At 44.5% G+C, this 18,143-nt stretch overlaps 1 protein-coding gene across 4 annotated transcripts in view; it reads right to left on the bottom strand.

The window, feature by feature from the left end:
• The window catches only part of RGS12 (regulator of G protein signaling 12), a 161,758-nt gene that overhangs the window by 53,329 nt on the left and 90,286 nt on the right, over nt 1-18,143 (bottom strand). For all 4 annotated transcript variants that reach the window (XM_045017507.1, XM_045017508.1, XM_045017510.1 and 1 more), the window contains 2 exons: nt 9,726-9,895; nt 1,465-1,557 (listed from right to left, as the gene is read on the bottom strand). In XM_045017507.1, the coding sequence (XP_044873442.1) occupies nt 1,465-1,557; nt 9,726-9,895 (263 nt within the window). The remainder of the gene's footprint in view (nt 1-1,464; nt 1,558-9,725; nt 9,896-18,143) is intronic.

Here is an 18,143-nt window from a genome sequence, read left to right on the forward strand (position 1 = left end):
AGTATCATATGTAAAACATGGGAGGTAACAGTCTGCTCTACTCTGCACTGGTGAGGCCTCAGCCACATTACTGTATCCAGTTTTGGGTGACACAGTTTAAGAAAGATGTTGACAAACTGGAGAGAGTCCAGAGGAGAGCAACCAAAATGAAAAAAGGCTTAATAAATCTTACCCATGAGGAAAGGTTAAAAAAACTTGGTATGTTTGGTCTTTATAAAGGAAGACCGAGGGGAGAAATGATAACAGTCTTCAAATATGTTAAAGGGCAGTTATAAACTCAACTGTTGACCATGTCTACTGAAGGTAGGACAAGAAGTAATCAGCTTCATCAATGGAAAGGGAGATTTAGGTTAGATGTTACAAAAACTTTCTAGCTGTAAGTATACTTATGCACTAAAATAGGCTTTCAAGGCAGATTATGGAATCCTCTTCATTGGAGGCTTTTAAGAACAGGTTAAACCAGAGATGGGCAAACCATGGCCCGCAGGCCACATCCAGCCTGCAGGACCATCCTGCCCGGCCCCTGAGCTCCCAGCCGGGGAGGCTAACCCCCAGCCCCTCCCTTGCTGTCTCCTCTCCCCCACAGCCATGCTGCCATGCACTCTGGCCCACCGCTCCTGCTTGAATAAGGGGCAGAGGGTTCTGGGGGGCAGTCAGGGGACAGGGAGAAGGGGGTGATTCTGGAGGGGGGGGATCAGGGGATGAGGAACAGGGGGGCTGGATAGGCGTGGGAGTCCCGGGGGTCCTATCAGGGGGCGGGGGTATGGATAGGGGTTGGGCAGTCAGGGGACAGGAAGCGGGGGGTTGGATAGGCGTGGGAGTCCCGTGGGGCCTGGCAGGGGTGTGGATAGGGATCAGGGCAGTCCCAGGAGGGGGCGGTCAGGGGACAGTCAGGGGACAAGGAGCCGTGGGGGTTGGATGGGTTGGGGGCTCTGAGGGGGGCAGTCAGGGGGTGGGGGCCAGGCTGTTTAGGGAGGCACAGCTGTACTTACCTGGCCCTCCATTCCGTTTCGCAACCCCAATGTGGCCCTCGGCCCAAAAAGTTTGCCCACCCCTGGGTTAGACAAATATCTGTCAAGGATTATCTAGGTTTACTTAGTCCTGCCTCAGCACAGGAGACTGGACTAAATAACCTCTTGAGGTTCCTTCCAGTCCTACATTTCTATGATTCTACAAAAGTAGGGTGTCCCACAAAATAAGGATTAAATAAGGACTCAAATAAGGACTAAATGGAATACAAAGGTCTTTCACAGACCCTAAATAGAACTACAATTGGATTCTGGGAGATACTCTTATGGAACTGAGATCCCCAGGAGAGACCCCTGAAACAAAATGACTGTGTCCCCAACCCAGCTCAGATAGAACCACAAGACGAAGACCAAGAACAATCCAAATTATCTCAATTGCCTTGGAGATCAGCTTTTAGCTAGCAACTTTATACCTGAATATATAGCATTATTTTACCTCTTTTTTGTCATGTGCAGGTACATGGTTAAAATATTCACAGGCCTGCCAGAATAAAATATTTTCTTCACTAAATTCTTTCCGTAGAAATTCCTAGGAGAAAAAAATAAGCATATAAAAAATATGTCACAAAATAAAGACAAGTTGCTTAAAACAACATATTTATGGGGGGGAGAAGAGGGGAGGAGAGGTCGGAGTTTGCATAATGTTGGGATTTTTTTTAAGTAATGAAAATGTTATTATTGGTCTCAGAATCAGGCTTTTTAAAAACATAATTCCTAAATTTAGGATCAGATTTGCCAAACACTGACCCTTTCCATTTATTTAGAACTTGTTCAATTTGCAAAACTGAATAAAGTTACAATCAACATATTTCAATGTACAAAGACTGTTTAGAACTTTGCATTGTAAGACTGGTTCACAGACTAATGAACAAGATTTTAATAAGGATTTAAATAATTTTTAGTTATACTAAAATAGTTACACTATAGGGAAGTTGCTTATCTTTAACTGACATTCTAACAGGGTACAATGGAGACAGTGAAAATGTTTCCCTAGAGCGCAAATTTTAATCATGTAAGTGGTCCTCACTTACATCCTTTGCTAGTTGCTTAAATTGGTATCAGCCTTATTATATTTTTTTAAATTTTTAATTAGAATAAAACCTTTCTGAATATAGCACTTGAGGCTGCCACTTTGCTGAAAAGAGAGGTAATTTATGACATTAGCAGTGTGAATGCCCAGTAGAAGACCTGTGAAACCAATTTCCAACCTGATTTAATAATAATTCTTTATCATAAAAGAATTAATATTTAAAGAGTTTAATTCTTAAATATAAACATTTCTTTTTGACTTTTAAACCAATATTAAAGCACATCAGCAACTGGTTTACAATCTACTCAATGGTTCCCATCCTGCATAATTTTTCAGTAAGACTAATACTGAACTCAGAAATACTTAAGAGTCATTTAAAACTAAAAAGAAAGTCACTCTTTATTCACTAATGCTGAGAACTTTAGGCTGCTAGGCTGAGCAAAATAGAAGCAATGGCAAGAAACGAACATCCAACTCAAGACAAAGCACTTTTTTATATATTAAAAAAGCATTTTACTTTCACTCCTCTCCCTCTGGATGGGTTCTTTGTCAGTGTGTTCATTAAAGCATTACTCTATTTAGGATGGAAAGAAGTTTAGTTTGTGCTTATTTTTTCTTTTTATTTCCAAATATCAAACATATAACACAGAGTTTGTGTATGAAGAGAAGGTTACTCACCCTGTGCAGTAACTGAGGTTCTTTGAAAAGTGTGGCCCTATGGGTGCTCCAGTTCAGGTGCTGGTGCATCCCTGCACCTTTGATTGGAGAATTTCAGCAGCAGTGTCCGTCCGGGTTGTGCATGGGCTGTCCCTGTCTCACGCTGTTGTCAGCACCTATATAGCGCATGAGACCCAACTCCTCTCTGTTCCTTCTCAGTCTGGAAATTGAACTCCGAAGTAGAGGGGAGGAGAGTGGATAGTGGAAAACCCCCAGGGACACCCATCTTGAAGAACATAAGTTACTGCATAGGCTGAGTAACCTTCTCTTCTTCTTCGAGGACTGTCCCTGTGGGTGTTCCACTTCAGGTGACTGTCGAGCAGTGCCCTACATTGGATGGAAGGGGCTTCAGAATTGCCTATGTAAGTGATTATAACAATGTAAGATCTAGCAATGCATCTGATCTTGAACTCTGGTCGACTGCATAGTGTTTTGTAAACTTGTGTAGGGAAGCCCAAGTGGCTGCTCTACATATGTCCAGGAGCTTTTCTAAACAACAAAATCATAAAGTTGAAAGGGATCTGGTAGAGTGAGTTCTGATCCCAGATGGGGGTTGCAGGTTCTTTTGTTGATAACAGAGGTGGATGCACCCGGAGATCCATTTAGATGGTCTCTGTGTAGAGATAGCAGAGCCTTGTAGCCATAGTGGAAATGAAAAGCCTCGGAGATTTTCTGAAAGGCTTACTTTTGTCAAGGTAGAACGCTAGTGCACACCTGACGTCTAGAGTATGTAATACTGAGTCCTGCATGTTCCCATCAGGTTTAGGGAAGAATGGGGAAAGATGGACTCGGTTTATATTGAAGGACGCAGATCCTTTAGATAGAAATTTTGGGTGGGGTCTTAGTGTGACCTTGTCCTGGAAAAAGATGGTGTAAGGCAAGTGTGCCAGGAGGGCCCCTAACTCACCCATTCAGCGGGCAGATGTGATAGCCACTAAGAACACCACTTTAATCGATAGCTGTATCAAAGAGCATGTTGCTAAGGGTTCAAATGGGGGTCCGGTGAGGCAATGTAACACTAAATTCAAATCTCAAGGTGGAGTAGGTACACACACTTTGGGGTAAACATTCTTGATACCCGTAAGGAAATGTTTGGTGCTCGGATGGGCAAATATCAATGTCCCATTGATCTTGTGGTGAAAAACAGTAATAGCCACAAAATGTACCTTGATTGAGCTAAGGGAGAGCTCCCTGATGTCTTTAGTCTCAAGATATAGTCCAATATCAAGGGTAGGGGTATGGAAACGGCACTAATATATTTGTTCTGGCACTGTATGTGGAACCTCTTCCATTTGTGAAAGTAAGTATTGTGCATGGTTGTCCTTCTATTGTTTAGCAATAGGTCTTTAACCCAGTCCAAAGAGGCTAGCTTGTCACGATGGAACCATGTAGGAGCCATGCTTTCAGGTGAAGTCTCTCCAGGTTCGGGTGGTGAACCCATCCTGCATCCTGTGATAGATTGTCTGGCAGATGTGGAAGAGTGCAAGGTGAGCATACCATCATCCGCAACAGGTACAAGTACCAAGTCTGCCTGGGCCATGTTGAGACTATCAATATCACTTTGGCCTTGTTGGTACGTATTTTGTGTATCACCCTTGATAACAAAGGGATCAGAGGGAACGCATATAACAGGTATGCTTCGCATTGGAGGAAGAAGGCATCCCTCAGGGATTGCGGCCCCAAACCTGCTCTCGAGCAGAATTGTGGGCATTTGTTGTTCTGGGATGTTGCAAAGAAGTCGATGGATGGGTGACCGCAGTGTCTGAATATGTTTTGTAGGACCATGTTATTTAGTTCCCATTCGTGATCCTGGGAAAATTCTCTGCTCAGCATATCCACTGTAGTATTTTGATGACCTGGGAGGTACCAGGCTGAGATAGTATAAGAGGGATAGCCGTGTTAGTCTGGATCTGTAAAAAGCAACAAAGAGTCCTGTGGCACCTTATAGATGAACAGACATATTGGAGCATAAGCTTTCGTGGGTGAATACCCACTTCATCAGATGCATATAGTGGAAATTTCCAGAGGCAGGTCTCACAAAGAGACCACCTGCCCCAAATCATGTGGTGTTGTAGATGGGCTCCCCAGCCTAATAAGGAGGCATTGGTTGTGATTATTATTGAAGGTGGAGTCTGAGTGAAAGGGACTTCCATGCACACATTGTGGGGTTGCGTCCACCAGTGTAGAGAATCTTTGGCTTTGATCAGCATCGCAAGGTGTCTGTTTAGGCTGTGTTTGTGTGGTATGTAGACGGTTCTTAGCCAGCCCTGAAGATAGCACATGTGAAGATGCACATGTCATACCATAATTGTGGTTGCTGCCATATGTCCTAATAGTTGGAGGTAGGTTTGTGTTGATATGTGAGGACTGTTCAGTGACAAAGAGATGAGGTTGGTTAGAGTGATGAACCTGTTCATTGGTAATGACACTCTGGCTTCCAGAGAGTCAAGATGGGCCCCAATGAAGTCTAACTTCTGTACGGGATTTAGAGTTGATTTTTGTGTGTTTTTCTGTAAACTCAGTCTCAGGAAGAGATCGAGTGTCCTGTGTGTAATGTCGAGGGCATCTGCCTGAGTGGGAGCTTTTAATAGACAATCTTCCAGATAGGGGAATATTATTACACCTTGTTTGCAGAGATGCGTTGCCACCTCCAGGAGAATTTTGGAGAAGACTCATGGTGCCGTCAAGAAACCAAAAGGCAGAACTTTGTATTGGTAATGTTCTGTTCCCAGAATAAATCTAAGAAACCTCCTGTGAGCAGTGTGTATGGTTATGTGGAAATAGGCATCTTGGAGGTCGAGAGCTGAAAACCAGTCCCCCTGTTCCAGTGCTGGTATTGTTGTTGCTAGTGTGACCATAAGGAACCGTTGGATCCTTATGAATCTGTTAATATTTCTGAGGTCTAGAATAGGCCTCCATCCTCCATTCATTTTCTAGGTTAAGTAGTAATGGGAATAAAAGCCCTCTGTGTTGATCTGGCACTGGTTATACTGCACCCAGAAGTAACATATGGTTTACTTCCTGCAATAGAAGTTGTTTGTGAGAAGGTCCATGAAGAAGGATGGGGAGAGAGAGTGCATAGGGGGGATGGAGATGAATGGTATTGCATAGCCTGTATGGATTATTTCAAGGACCCATTTGTCTGTGGTGATGGAAATCAACGCTGAATAGAAAGGAGTCAAATAGTAGCCAAAACGGGGGATGGACGATGGCATGGTGGATGGGGGAGGTTACTCAGACCCTCAACCAAATCCTCAGAATTGTTGTTTAGCAGAGGATGGCTGAGATATAGATGATTGAGGCAGAGGTGGTCAACGCCTCAAAGGTCTCTGCCTGTCGCTGTGTCTTAGTGTCTCTGTTGAGCGTATGGGGTGATCTTGTGTGCTGGTAGGGAGAATATGTACCCTGTTCTCTTTTGATTGCAGGTATGTATATCCCCAAGGTGCGGAGAGATGCCCAAGAATCCTTCAGGGTGTGGAGGCCTTTGTCTGTCTTTGAGGCAGTTTCAGCCATCAGTGCAGACTATACTTCCCTGGGGAAACCGGACAGTTGAAGCCACGACAATTGGTGCATAACAATGACAGTGGCTGTGATCATGCTGCCAGGGCTGCCACATCTAGGGATGCCTGTAGGGCAGTTCTGGCCAGAAGCTGACCCTCAGTTAAGATGAATTTGAATTCGTCCCTTTTCTCTTCTGGAATATCATCAATAAATTCTGCAAGTTTGGAGTAGTTTACGTGGTTGTTCTTTGCCATCAATGCTGAGTAACTGACAATTCGAAATTGCAAGGTTGCTGAAGAGAAGGCCTTCCGGCCAAAAAGTTCTAGCCATTTCCACTCCTTGGCATGGATCTATATCGATGTTGTCTAGCGTACTGGTTGACAACCAGAGAGTTCAGTGATGTGTGGGAAAATAAAAAGTCTATCCCTTTTGAGGGGACATAATACTTTGTATCAGCTCTCTTGCAGGTGGATGTTATTGTTGCCTGTCATTGTTGCCTGTCATATATAGTCTGTCATATGGTTTTGGCTGATTCCATGAGTGCATCATTTATTGGAAGCACTATTTCTGAAGCCAATTAAGTTTGCAGAATGTGGGACTCTGGGACCTCCTCTAGTGGGATCTCCAGGCAGTCTGCAACTCTCCTGAAGAGTTCTTGAAAGTGTTTGAAATCATCCATGGCTAAGGCATTATGGCTTTTCCTGGGGAAGAAGAGGAAATATTGGCAGGTGGTGTTGCGTCCTGTTCCAGGGCTTCCTCTTGTTCCTCAAAGCTCTCCACAATGGGCTCTGATAGTGCAGCCACAGAGGATGGTGGGAGAGACCTAAGCCTTTCCCTGTACGGACTTAGGGGCTTGGGATATTGCCTCAAGTATGCCGCCCTGATGTCCCAATAAGGCCACTGTGTGGGGAATAGGTGGAGGCATGGCATGCCAACTGTGGGTGTTGGGACCGGGATGAGGTCTCAGCCATACAGGTGGCCCTGGTGCGGGAGTAGGTTGGACAGGAGAGGAGTGGTGCAATGAGAAAAACATCCTCCTCCTCATTATCCTCTTCCTCACTGGAAAATGGAAGGGCCACCGGTGAATCAGATTGGCCTGGTACTGTGTATACCGGGGAATACATCTGTGCTGAAGAGCAGGTATTCAGGTATCGATGATACCAATAAGTCCTTATGTTGCAGGAAATGGTGTGATGCTAATGGTTTCGGCGCCCAAGTGGTCGATACCAATGGCTGTGGATGTCAGTGCCAATGCCTAAGTGCTCTGTGTTGTCAGGTGGTGGCACCATACACCACGAGGAGAGTCTTGGTCCGCGTCTTTCGGCGGTTACATCAGTACCACAACAGAGGAGATGAGCTTTTGTTTGCCTCTTGACTCAGAGACTACCCACTTGGGTTTGGCAGAAGGTATGGTGTGAGAGGTGCTGGAGGATCCTGGTGCCTCATACATACTCAGCTGCAGTGTGGTCGGTACCAAGGATATTGAATAAGCCGGAGAACCACTTCTTTTTTGGTGGCTCTTTTGAGGGAGAAGATGCTGTTCTTTTCCTTGTTACTTTTTAGGACGGTGTCTGCTGGCCGGAATGAGATGCCAGGCGCAGAGACTTTTCCATAAGGATAAGTTTCAGATGCAGATTTCTGTCCTTCTTGGCGCGAGCCATTAAGTTGCTGCAGTGAGAACACTTTTGTGGGATGTGTGTCTCACCTAAGCATTGAACACTTTAAGAGTAACCATCCAATACCGTGGTACCTTCCTGGCAGGAAAGGAAGCACTTGAAACCTGGTGAACCAAACTATGGTAAGGGTAGGAAATAATTTTTTAAAAAATTGAGAAAAATAATGGAAGAAGAAAAAGGGTAGGTAAATCTAACTAGTAAACAAACAACTACTCTAACTATTCTACACAGTAAATAAAGATATCAGCTATCACACTGCTGGGAGCTCTGTCTCAGGCCAAGGATGGTTGAGAAGGAACTGAGGGAAGATCAGGTCGCGGCGCAAGATAGGCACTGACAACGGCGCAAGACAGGGACAGCACATGCACGACCCAGACGAACACTGCTGCTGAAATTCTCCAATCAAAGATGCAGAGACGCATCAACAGGAAGTGGAGCACCCAGAGGGACACTCCTTGGAGAAGAACTGCAGCTTGTCTGCATGCATCAAGGACTCTGCAAGTAAGGTGTGTGAAAAACTATGCTCTTCAAACTCAGGCCCTGGAGGATTAGAACAGTGTACTTTCTTATTTTAAAACAACAGGACATATTACTTTGTAATGGGATGCTAGGGAGACAGAAGATGTACATTTTGCCATTAAAGGCTCAGCAGATCTCTGCAATGACTTCTCTCTTACTCATGAGAATTAATCATTAAGTCCATACATAGATCCAGATCTCTCCTTTATTTCCTGATGCAGCTATACAGAGACCCTGTAGATTCTGCTTTTTTTGTCTGGCTATCTTCTGATGTCATTTTGCAAACACTTTCGTAGTACAATTACTTCATTTAGGTTAAGCAAATTAGAGAAGATCACTCATATTTTTATACAAATGTTGCAAAAATGTATTAAAGAAATTTCATTAACACTGATAAAATTGTCCATCATTTCCACAAATCTTTTCCAGAGATCCTACTTGTTGCTAGGATAATTAAAAGCCTAAGGAACAGAAAGGACTGTTTTGGGTGGGAAGGGTCTTTCCCTGGCTTTCTGCAAAATTTAAAACCCCCCTCCTTAAATTTCTATCTAGTTTGCTTGTGAAAATAGTTTTGACATTAACTCATTTTCTTGATTCAGATCTGTGTTCTGCATCAGACAGTGTGTGACTGTGACCAAGTCAAATAAGTGCCTCACAATTTTCTTATTTTTAAAATGGGGATAACGTTACATATTCCCTCACAAGGGTGCTGTGAGGTTTAATTCACACTTAGGAAATGCACTTATCCAGTATAACTAGACAGACTTGCACATCAATTGAAAAACTTCCATGTGGATAAAACAAAGTTTTGATCATGCAAATAAGCTGTATAGTCTATCAATTCTTTAAAAATTATTTAGATAGACATTTACGACTGTAAAAATATTATCTTGCCTACAATTGCAAATCCAGTTGAATGCCACTGACATAGGAGATATGGAAGCCTTACTAAATATTCAGACACAAAGGATAAGGGTAAAATTTTCATTGCCATCAGCTAAAAGAGTATTGGACATCTATTGTACTGCAGTATGTAGGAACCTGCAGATTTTCTTTAAACTTGGTCCAGCTGAAAAGACAGTTTAGTTTTTGCTAATAAATACGCTTGAAGTGTCAATTCTTTTGTGTTACAATGATCTCTTAACTCTAAAATCTAAGGACAGTGCCAAGAAAAACAGAAAACAATTACAGGAAAAAATCTTTGCAGAGATATTAGATGTTTTGGAAGCCCCCTTCTTGCCCCTCACTACTTACAGAGAAAAATCTAACGCCAACAGGATCCTGAAGAAGACGTTCAAATGAAACGGCCCAGCTTGCAACTCTTCTTTCTCGGAGTCGTCGACAGCTCTGTACACTGGGAAGACTAGCATTGCTACTGAGGCTATTATCACTGATACAGTCTTTTAAATCACTGCTGTTTAGCTCTGTTGAAAAAGCACAAAGACATCTGCCAACAGAATTATTTTTTTTCTATTCTCCATTCCTTAGTAACTTTTTAGTAGGCTTTTCATGAGTTCACAATAGTGCAGACTTCACAAAACACTCTTTACTCTTTTAGGACCAACTGCACTGAAAAATCACCTTCTCTCAAAATTCTTTCCTATCTGATTACAAAGATAATTAACTATTGTAAGGGCAATAATGCACTTCTTTGAAGCAACTACTGCCTAGAGCACCAAGGGGCCAGGAGCACTCTGAACCAGAACTTCGGGCACATATGCCCCAGAAGTACCCCACACTTTCACGATAATCAGGGGAGCTGCAGTTCTCCACAGTTCCTCTCCTTTAAGAGGAATTCATAATTCATCAGGAAGTGTCAGTAACGCCAGGCAGCAAAGCCTTATTTGCAGTTCCAAGTTCTATGAGTTGATTGATACTGACTACTGAATATGGAAAATGAGGGAAAGGATGCAACTGAGGACGGGGGTAGATAATAAATCGGCCCCAGAGGTACCTTCTCATCCTTGGACAGACGGAGCATTGCAGTATACGCTCCAAACTTGGTCAGTGAACTTTCTGACACTGGCAGGGACTCACCCCTGCCCTACATACAGCAGCAAAAGAACTGCAAGAAACCTTGGGGCTCCAGTGACCTCCAAATTTGTGTGGGACAAATAACCCATAGTAAGGGTCTTCTTAGAGGCTGCTACTATAAAGCCTCCCCTTCTTAGGGGATGCTGCATTCTTCTTAACATGATACTGCCCCTAAAAAATTCTCTGGAAGGCTAATATGGAACAGTAACCAAGTTTACTACAATAGTCAAGTGTATCTAAATAGAATGTTTCACTCTCTTTGGAAAAACAAAGGTAAGAAGTACAGCTAAAAATATTTTCTATCTGAACTTAGGAAAAAATGAATATTTAAAATAAGAAACCATTAGTCCAACTACATACCACAAAACAATGTTGACAAAATATTCTCATTACCCCTCAGATATATACAAACTATGTTAAAAGCGTTAATATGATGTTGCTGTGATTTAAGAACACCAAAAAGGTTAGCTGCAACTATAGAGGCTAAGAAAAGATGATAGGTGTTTTTCATTGCAAGGATGAACTTGTAGGTGAAAAACAACAATAACCCCAGTACACCTAACAAACATCCCTAACAAACAAACTTAGGCCAATTATACCAAACTCCAAACAAAAACAAAACACCACCACAATCCCTGCAAGAGTAAAAATATTGCAGGCAGAAGTCTAGCAGCAGAGTGGGGACTGTCCAGTTTATTGCACTACATGTAGCACATATGATTATCTGCCTCATGTGCAGGAGCTGTAGGTGTGCATGTGGTGCAAGTTGCTCATGTCCCCCAGAAACACAGTACGGCATCTTGAGGCCAGAGTAGCTGAACTAGAAAGCTAAGGGAGACAGAGGTAATCAGAGGAGAATTTCAGAGACACAATGAAGCGGTCCCATCCCCAGACAGCCTCTGTGCTGTTAAGGAGGATGAAAGACTTGGGGAAGGAACACATCAGGCTGGAGAGGAGGGAAACAATCCCATTGTTGGGACCCTCCTTCCAGATGATGTCATGGTATCCTCTCACACTGAAGATATTCCTTCTGTAGAGGAACTCCAGTTAGGAAGAACAAGGTAATACTAATGGGGGATTTGAATATTAGATATATGAACAGTTGGCATTTTGATAACTGGGAGAACCGCATGGTAAATTGCCTGTTGGGAGTGAAGTTTGCAGATGTCACAAGACATCTAGACAGATTTATGTGCAATGCTGCGGAGGACCTGGTGGTTGTGGTAACATGTAGGTACCAGTGATATAGGGAAAAGAAGAAAAGATGTCCTGGAGGTCAAGTTTTGGTTGGCAGGTAAGAAATTAAAGTCCACGACCTCCCTGGTAACATTCTGTGAATGCTTCCAGTTCCATGCATAGGGCCAGAAAGACAGGCAGAACTCTAAGGTCTCAATGTGTGTATGAGACAATTGTGTAGGGAGGAGGGTTTTAGGTTTATTAGAAACTGGGAACCTTTTGGGAAAGGAGGAGCCTATGCAGGAAGGATGGGCTCCACCTAAACCAAAATGGAACCAGACTGCTGGCATGTAAAATTTAAAAGGTTAAATATTAAATTACAGCGGATTTTTTAAACTAAGGGCTAGGGCAGGGGTCGGCAACCGGTGGCTCGCAGCTCGCCAGGGTAAGCACCCTGGCGGGCCAGCCCGGTTTGTTTATCTGCCGCGTCGGCAAGTTCGGCCGATCGCGGCTCCCACTGGCCGCGGTTCGCGGTCCCAGGCCAATGCGGGAGGCAGGAAGCGGCGCGAGCCGAGGGATGTTCTGGCCGCGGCTTCCTGCCTCTCGCATTGGCCTGGGACCACGAACCGCGGCCAGTGGGAGCCGCGATCGGCCGAACTTGCCGACGCGGCAGATAAACAAACCGGGCCGGCCCGCCAGGGTGCTTACCCTGGCGAGCCGCGAGCCACCGGTTGCCGACCCCTGGGCTAGGGGAAAGCCAACAGGCACAGAGGAACATATGGTACAGGCAGAGATTTCCCTTATGGATAAATTTATTAAAAAGGAACTCTATGTAAAGGAAAGAAGTTGGTAAAGTACAAATAGTAGATAGTGAGGAAAAAAATCAAACAAGAGAGTCCCATTTAAATATAACACTTGAAAGCAAGCAACTGAAGATTGACAAAATGTACAAGTGCTTATATACAAATGCTAAGATGGGCAAATTGGAGTGCCTAGTAGTAAATGAGGATAATGAAGTAATAGGCATCACAGGAACTTAGTGAAATGAGGATAATCAATGGGATACAGTAATACCAGGGTTCAAAACATATAGGAATGACAGAGTAGGTCATGCTGGTGTATGTGAAAGAAAGCATAGAGTCAAATACAATAAAAATCTTAAATCAAACTGTACCATAGAATCTCTATGGATAGAAATTCTGTGCTTGAACAATAAGAGAACAGCAGTAGGAACATACTACCAACCACCTGGCCAAGATGGCGACAGTGACTGTGAAATGCTCAAGGAGATTAGAAAGACTAACAGAAAATGCAATAATAAAAGGGAATTTCAACTATCGTCATATTAACTGGGTAATGTCACCTCAGGATGTAGAGATAAAATTTCTAGACACCATAAATGACTGCTTCTTGGAACATCTTGTCCTGGAACCCACAAAGGAGAGGCAATTCTTGATTTAGTCCTAAGTGGAGAACAGGATCTAGTCCAAGAGATGAATACAGCTGAACCGCTTAGGAATAGCAACCATAATGTAATTAAATTTAACATCATTGAAGGGGGAAAAATGCCAAAGAAACCAAACACAGTAGCATTTAAACTTCAAAAAGGAGAACTAAACAAAATGAAGAAGGTAGTTAAATGGAAATTAAAAGGAACAGCTGAAAGGTCAAATGGCTGCAAACTGCAAGGGGACTATTTAAAAACACCGTAACAGAGGTTCACAATAAATGTAGACTTCAAATAAAAAAAACCACTAGAAGCACCAAAAAAAAAAAAAGCCCAGGTTCAAGGAAAAAAACCTATATATTAAGGACCGCAATATCCAGTGGGAAGAGAAAAAATTCTTAATCTAGATGTTACCCAGTCTAATAGGGTTGAGAGTTTAGACTGTGTGCTTACATTTTATTTTATTTTGGTAACTAACTCTGACTTTTTGCCTATCACTTATAATCACTTAAAATCTATCTTTTGTAATCAATAAACTTGTTTAACCGTTTATCTTTACCAGTGAGTTTGCCCAAAATGTTTGTAAACCTGCTTAGAGAATCCACTTTCCATTGATGAAGTGCTGAACCAATTAATAAATTTTCACAGCTCATCTAGAGCAGTGCAAGACGGTATATTCCTGAGGTACAAGGCTGGGAGCTGGGGGGATTTGGCTGGTGCCTTTCTCTGCATGATTCATGAGGGGCTCTGGGAGCATTCATGCAATCTAGCTCATGGTGGGACTCCACATGCAGTTGTGCTGAGTGATAACAGCTTCCTGCTTGTCACTAGCAAAGCACTGTGAGAGACAGGCCAGGTTGGAGAGTTAAGGGAGCACAGGGGTCCCATGGTCCCAGGCTGCGCCCCGGGGTTCTCGTCACAGTATTCATCCAAGAGTTCTGAAGGAACTCAAACATGAAATTGCAGAACAACTAACTGGTATATAACCTATCACTTAAAACAATCTCTAACAGATGACTGGAGGGTAGCTAATGTAATGCCAATTTTTAAAAAAAGCTCCAGAGGCAATCCTAGCAATTACAGGTCAGTCAGCGTAACTTCAGGACCAGACACACTGGATGAAACTATACTAAAGAACAGAATTATCAGACATACAGATGAACACGATATGTTTGGGAAGAGTCAACACACCATTTGCAAAGGGAAATAATGTCTCACCAATCTATTAGAATTCTTTGAAGGGGCCAACAATCATGTGGACAAGGGTGGCCCAGTGGATATAGTGTACATGGACTTTCAGAAATACTTTGACAAGATCACCAAAGCTGTTAAGCAAAGTAGACAGTCATGGGATAAGAGGGAAGGTTCTCTCATGGATCAATGACTGGTTAAAAGACAGGAAACAAAGAGTAGGAATAAAGGGTCAGTTTTCAGAATGGAGAGAGGTAAATAGCGGGTCCCCCAAGGGTCTGTACTGGAATCTGTGGTGTTCAACATATTCATAAATCATCTGGAAAAGGCAGTGAAGTGTGAGATGGCAAAGTTTGCCAACGATACTAAATTACTCAAGATAGTTAGATCCAAAGCAGATTACAAAGAGTTACTAAGGGATCTCACAAAACTGGGTAACTGGGCAACAAAATGACAGATGAAATTCAATGTTGATAAATGCAAAGTAATCCACACTGGAAAACATAATCCTAACACTACATACAAAATGATGCGGTCTAAATTAGCAGTTACCACTCAAGAAAGAGGAATGAACAGAGGGGAAGCAAACAGAGGGAGTTTGCCTTGAAGCTATCCGAGAAGAACTATGGTGAGTGCTCTTGAGGTAGGTGCTTGTAGCGGGGTGGTTACCCGCTCCTGCCCTTCGGGGTGGAAAACAGCTCAGGAGAGGGCTGTGGCTCGGGCAAGAAGCCTGGGCTGATTAGGGAAGGTAGGTTCAGCTGTGGCCAAGCCCCAATCAGACCCAGCTGGCCCCTATAAGAGGCAGTAAGCTAGGAGCCCACTCAGTCTCCCTCTGCCTGTAGAGGGAGAAGGCCTGGCTGCAGGGAGCTAGAGACAGGGTACCTGAATGGAACAGGGCTGGGGAAAGGCAGAGAAGCTGGGGAGCTCCGGCCTGGAAAGCCCCAGGCTGTGGCCTAGCATAAGGCCAACAGGTACTGGGGGTTGCAGAGGGCAGCCCAGGGGTAGGCAAAGGCAGCAGGTTCAAACCCAACCTTGCCAGTGATGAGTAGGCTGATACTGTAGTCTGCACCAAGGCATGGGGGCTAGATGATAACTGGCAGTAGCCTTATACTGAGGCAAGGTGGGGATAGAGGGTGGGGGTTTCCCAGGGAGGGGAGATCCCAAGAGAAAGGGGTAACTGCCAGGGGGCAGCACCCCAGATAAAGGGGCACCGGGTCCTGGGAGGGACATGAGGGCCAAGAGGCAGCAGATCACCGGCCTGCAGAGGGCGCTCCAGAGGCTGGAGAGCTAATTCCTAGAACAGACCAGCAGGAGGCGCCACAGGGGTGAGTCTGCACCCTAACAAGGCTGCACTGGGGGCTGTGTTTTGAGTTGATGGGGTGGATATCTGAGTATCTCTGCTGTGACCATCAGTTTGACTAGTGTTTGACTGGTGGTAGTTGCAGGGACTGCTTGACTGCGCATGTGTGTTTGTTTGAAAAGTGTGAACTAGGAGTGCTTTGTTCTAGGGAGGCCTTGGGTGGTGGTTGACTGAAGTCTGAACCACAACATAAGAATGGCCATCCTGGGTCTGACCAATGGTCCATCTAGCCTAGTATCCTGTCTTCTGACAGTGGCCAATGCCAGGTGCCCTAGAGGGAATGAACAGAACAGGTAATCCTTGAGTGGTCCATTCCCTGTTGCTCTTTCCCAGCTTCTGGCAAACAGAAGCTAGGGATTCCATCCCTGCCCATCTTGGCTAATAGCCACTGATGGACCTATCCTCCATGACTGTATCTAGTTCTTTTTTTGAACCATGTTATAGTCTTGGCCTTCACAACATCCTCTGGCAAAGAGCTGACTGTGTGTTGTGTGAAGAAATATTTCCTTTTGTTTTAAACCTGTTGCTTATTAATTTCATTTGGTGACCCCTAGCTCTTGTGTTATGAGGAGTAAATAAACACTTCCTTATTTACTTTCTCCACACCAGTCATGGGTTTTATAGACCTCAATCATATCCCCCCATGTCATCTCTTTTCCAAGCTGAAAAGTCCCAGTCTTATTAATCTCTCCTCATACGGAAGCAGTTCCATACCCCTAATCATTTTTGTTGCCCTTTTCTGAATGTTTTCTAATTCCAGTATATCTTTTTTGAGATGGGGTGACCACATCTGCACATAGTATTCAAGAAGTGGGCATACCATGGATTTATATAGAGGCAATATATCTTCTGTCTTACTATTAAGGCTCCATGTTTGTCATGGAGGTCATGGATTCCATGACTTTCTGTGACCTCGGTGTCTTCTGCAGCAGCCCAGTGCAGCTGGCTCAGGATCCGCCTGAGCAGCTCGGGCAGCCCCTGGGCCAGTCAAGCTGGCTGCTGCTGGGGCAGTCTTGGGGCCCCCGCTGCCTCCTAGCAGCAAGAGTTCAAGGGCCCAGGGCTAGGGTGCGGGGCGGTACTTACCTGGGGAGGCTCCCTGGAAAGGCGACAGGAACTTCCCTCCCTCAGCTCCTAGCTCCATGTGCTGCCTCCACCTGCAGGCACTGCCCCAGGAGCTCCATTGGCCACGGTTCCCAGCCAATAGGAGCTGGGAGTTGGGCCACAAAAACTATCTTAAAATAGTCCCAGAATTGTAAATACTTACAGATTTTATTAAAACATTTCAGATTATTTCAGAAAAGGAAATTTTTAACTATTAATATGAATACTTATTCCAAAACAATTAACCTGAAAGTTCCTTTCTAATCCCAAATACATGCTCAGTCAGTGTCCTTCCAAAATCTGCACAGATTTCTGCAATGGTTTTTGTTAATCTGAAAACATGGGACAATTTTTTTCCAGAAGTATAAATAAGTGCCTCTATTTATTTTACTTTACTGTGCTGCAATCTGTTTCAATAACTGGAATTAAGGTCATCTCAGAGTAGAGTAGGTGTGAATTTACAAATTAAAATACTTTGCTTTGCACAGATCTCTGGAGCTGTGCAGATGGCAACTGAGGGTCAGCTAGAAAGAAGAGTCTGAGATTTGTCTGCTCAGTGCACAGAACAAACATTCTGTAGTACACTGTCTCCACTAGTTCTCTTGTGGCTTCTCAATCTGAATCCCTGGCTCCTTACCCCTCCCCAAAATGGTTTCTGAAAGCAATACCCACAGTTCCTCTCAAAACAGTTTTGGGAGGGCCTTCAGAATTCCTCATTTTTTTCCAGTCCCTGCTTTCAAGTTTGCAAGTGCTGGCATGGGCACCAGGTTTGTATAATTTTTGATGGTGCCCAGAATGGGTCCAAGCAAAGCCATCCTTTCCATAGGATGGAATGGGGCAACAGCCCCGAGCCCCACATTTTGGGGGCCCCCATGCTTCAGGGGGACATGGGGTCCAGGCAGAGCTGCCCCATCCATAGGATGGACTGGGGTAAATGCCCTGGGCCCTGCACTTCAGGGGGATGCGGGGTCCAGGGCAGCCTGGGGCCAGCAGCAGCAAGCAACCCGGCCACCTCAACCCCCTCCCCATTCCACCTCTTCCCCCAAACCCTGCCCTGCCTCTTTTTGGCTTCCACCCCATCTCCTGAGTGAAGCCAGGAGCAGGCAAGGCGGTGTGAAGCAAAGCGGGCTGGGCTGGGGCTGGGTCACTTGCTGCTGCTGGCATCAGGCCCCCTAAGTCAAGCCCCCAGGCCGCCCTGGACCCTGCGTCCCTCTGAAGCATGGGGCTCCCCAAAGCGCAGTAAGCCCAAACATTGGTGGAGCCAGGCCCACATTCCTAAATATTGGTGGAGCATGGCCACCACAGGCCCATATAACTCGCCACCTATGAGTACTGGATCTTTGTTATACCTAGCTACTGCCTC

This window comes from Mauremys mutica, chromosome 5 (genome assembly GCF_020497125.1).
Source record: "Mauremys mutica isolate MM-2020 ecotype Southern chromosome 5, ASM2049712v1, whole genome shotgun sequence".
Taxonomy (NCBI): domain Eukaryota; kingdom Metazoa; phylum Chordata; order Testudines; family Geoemydidae; genus Mauremys; species Mauremys mutica.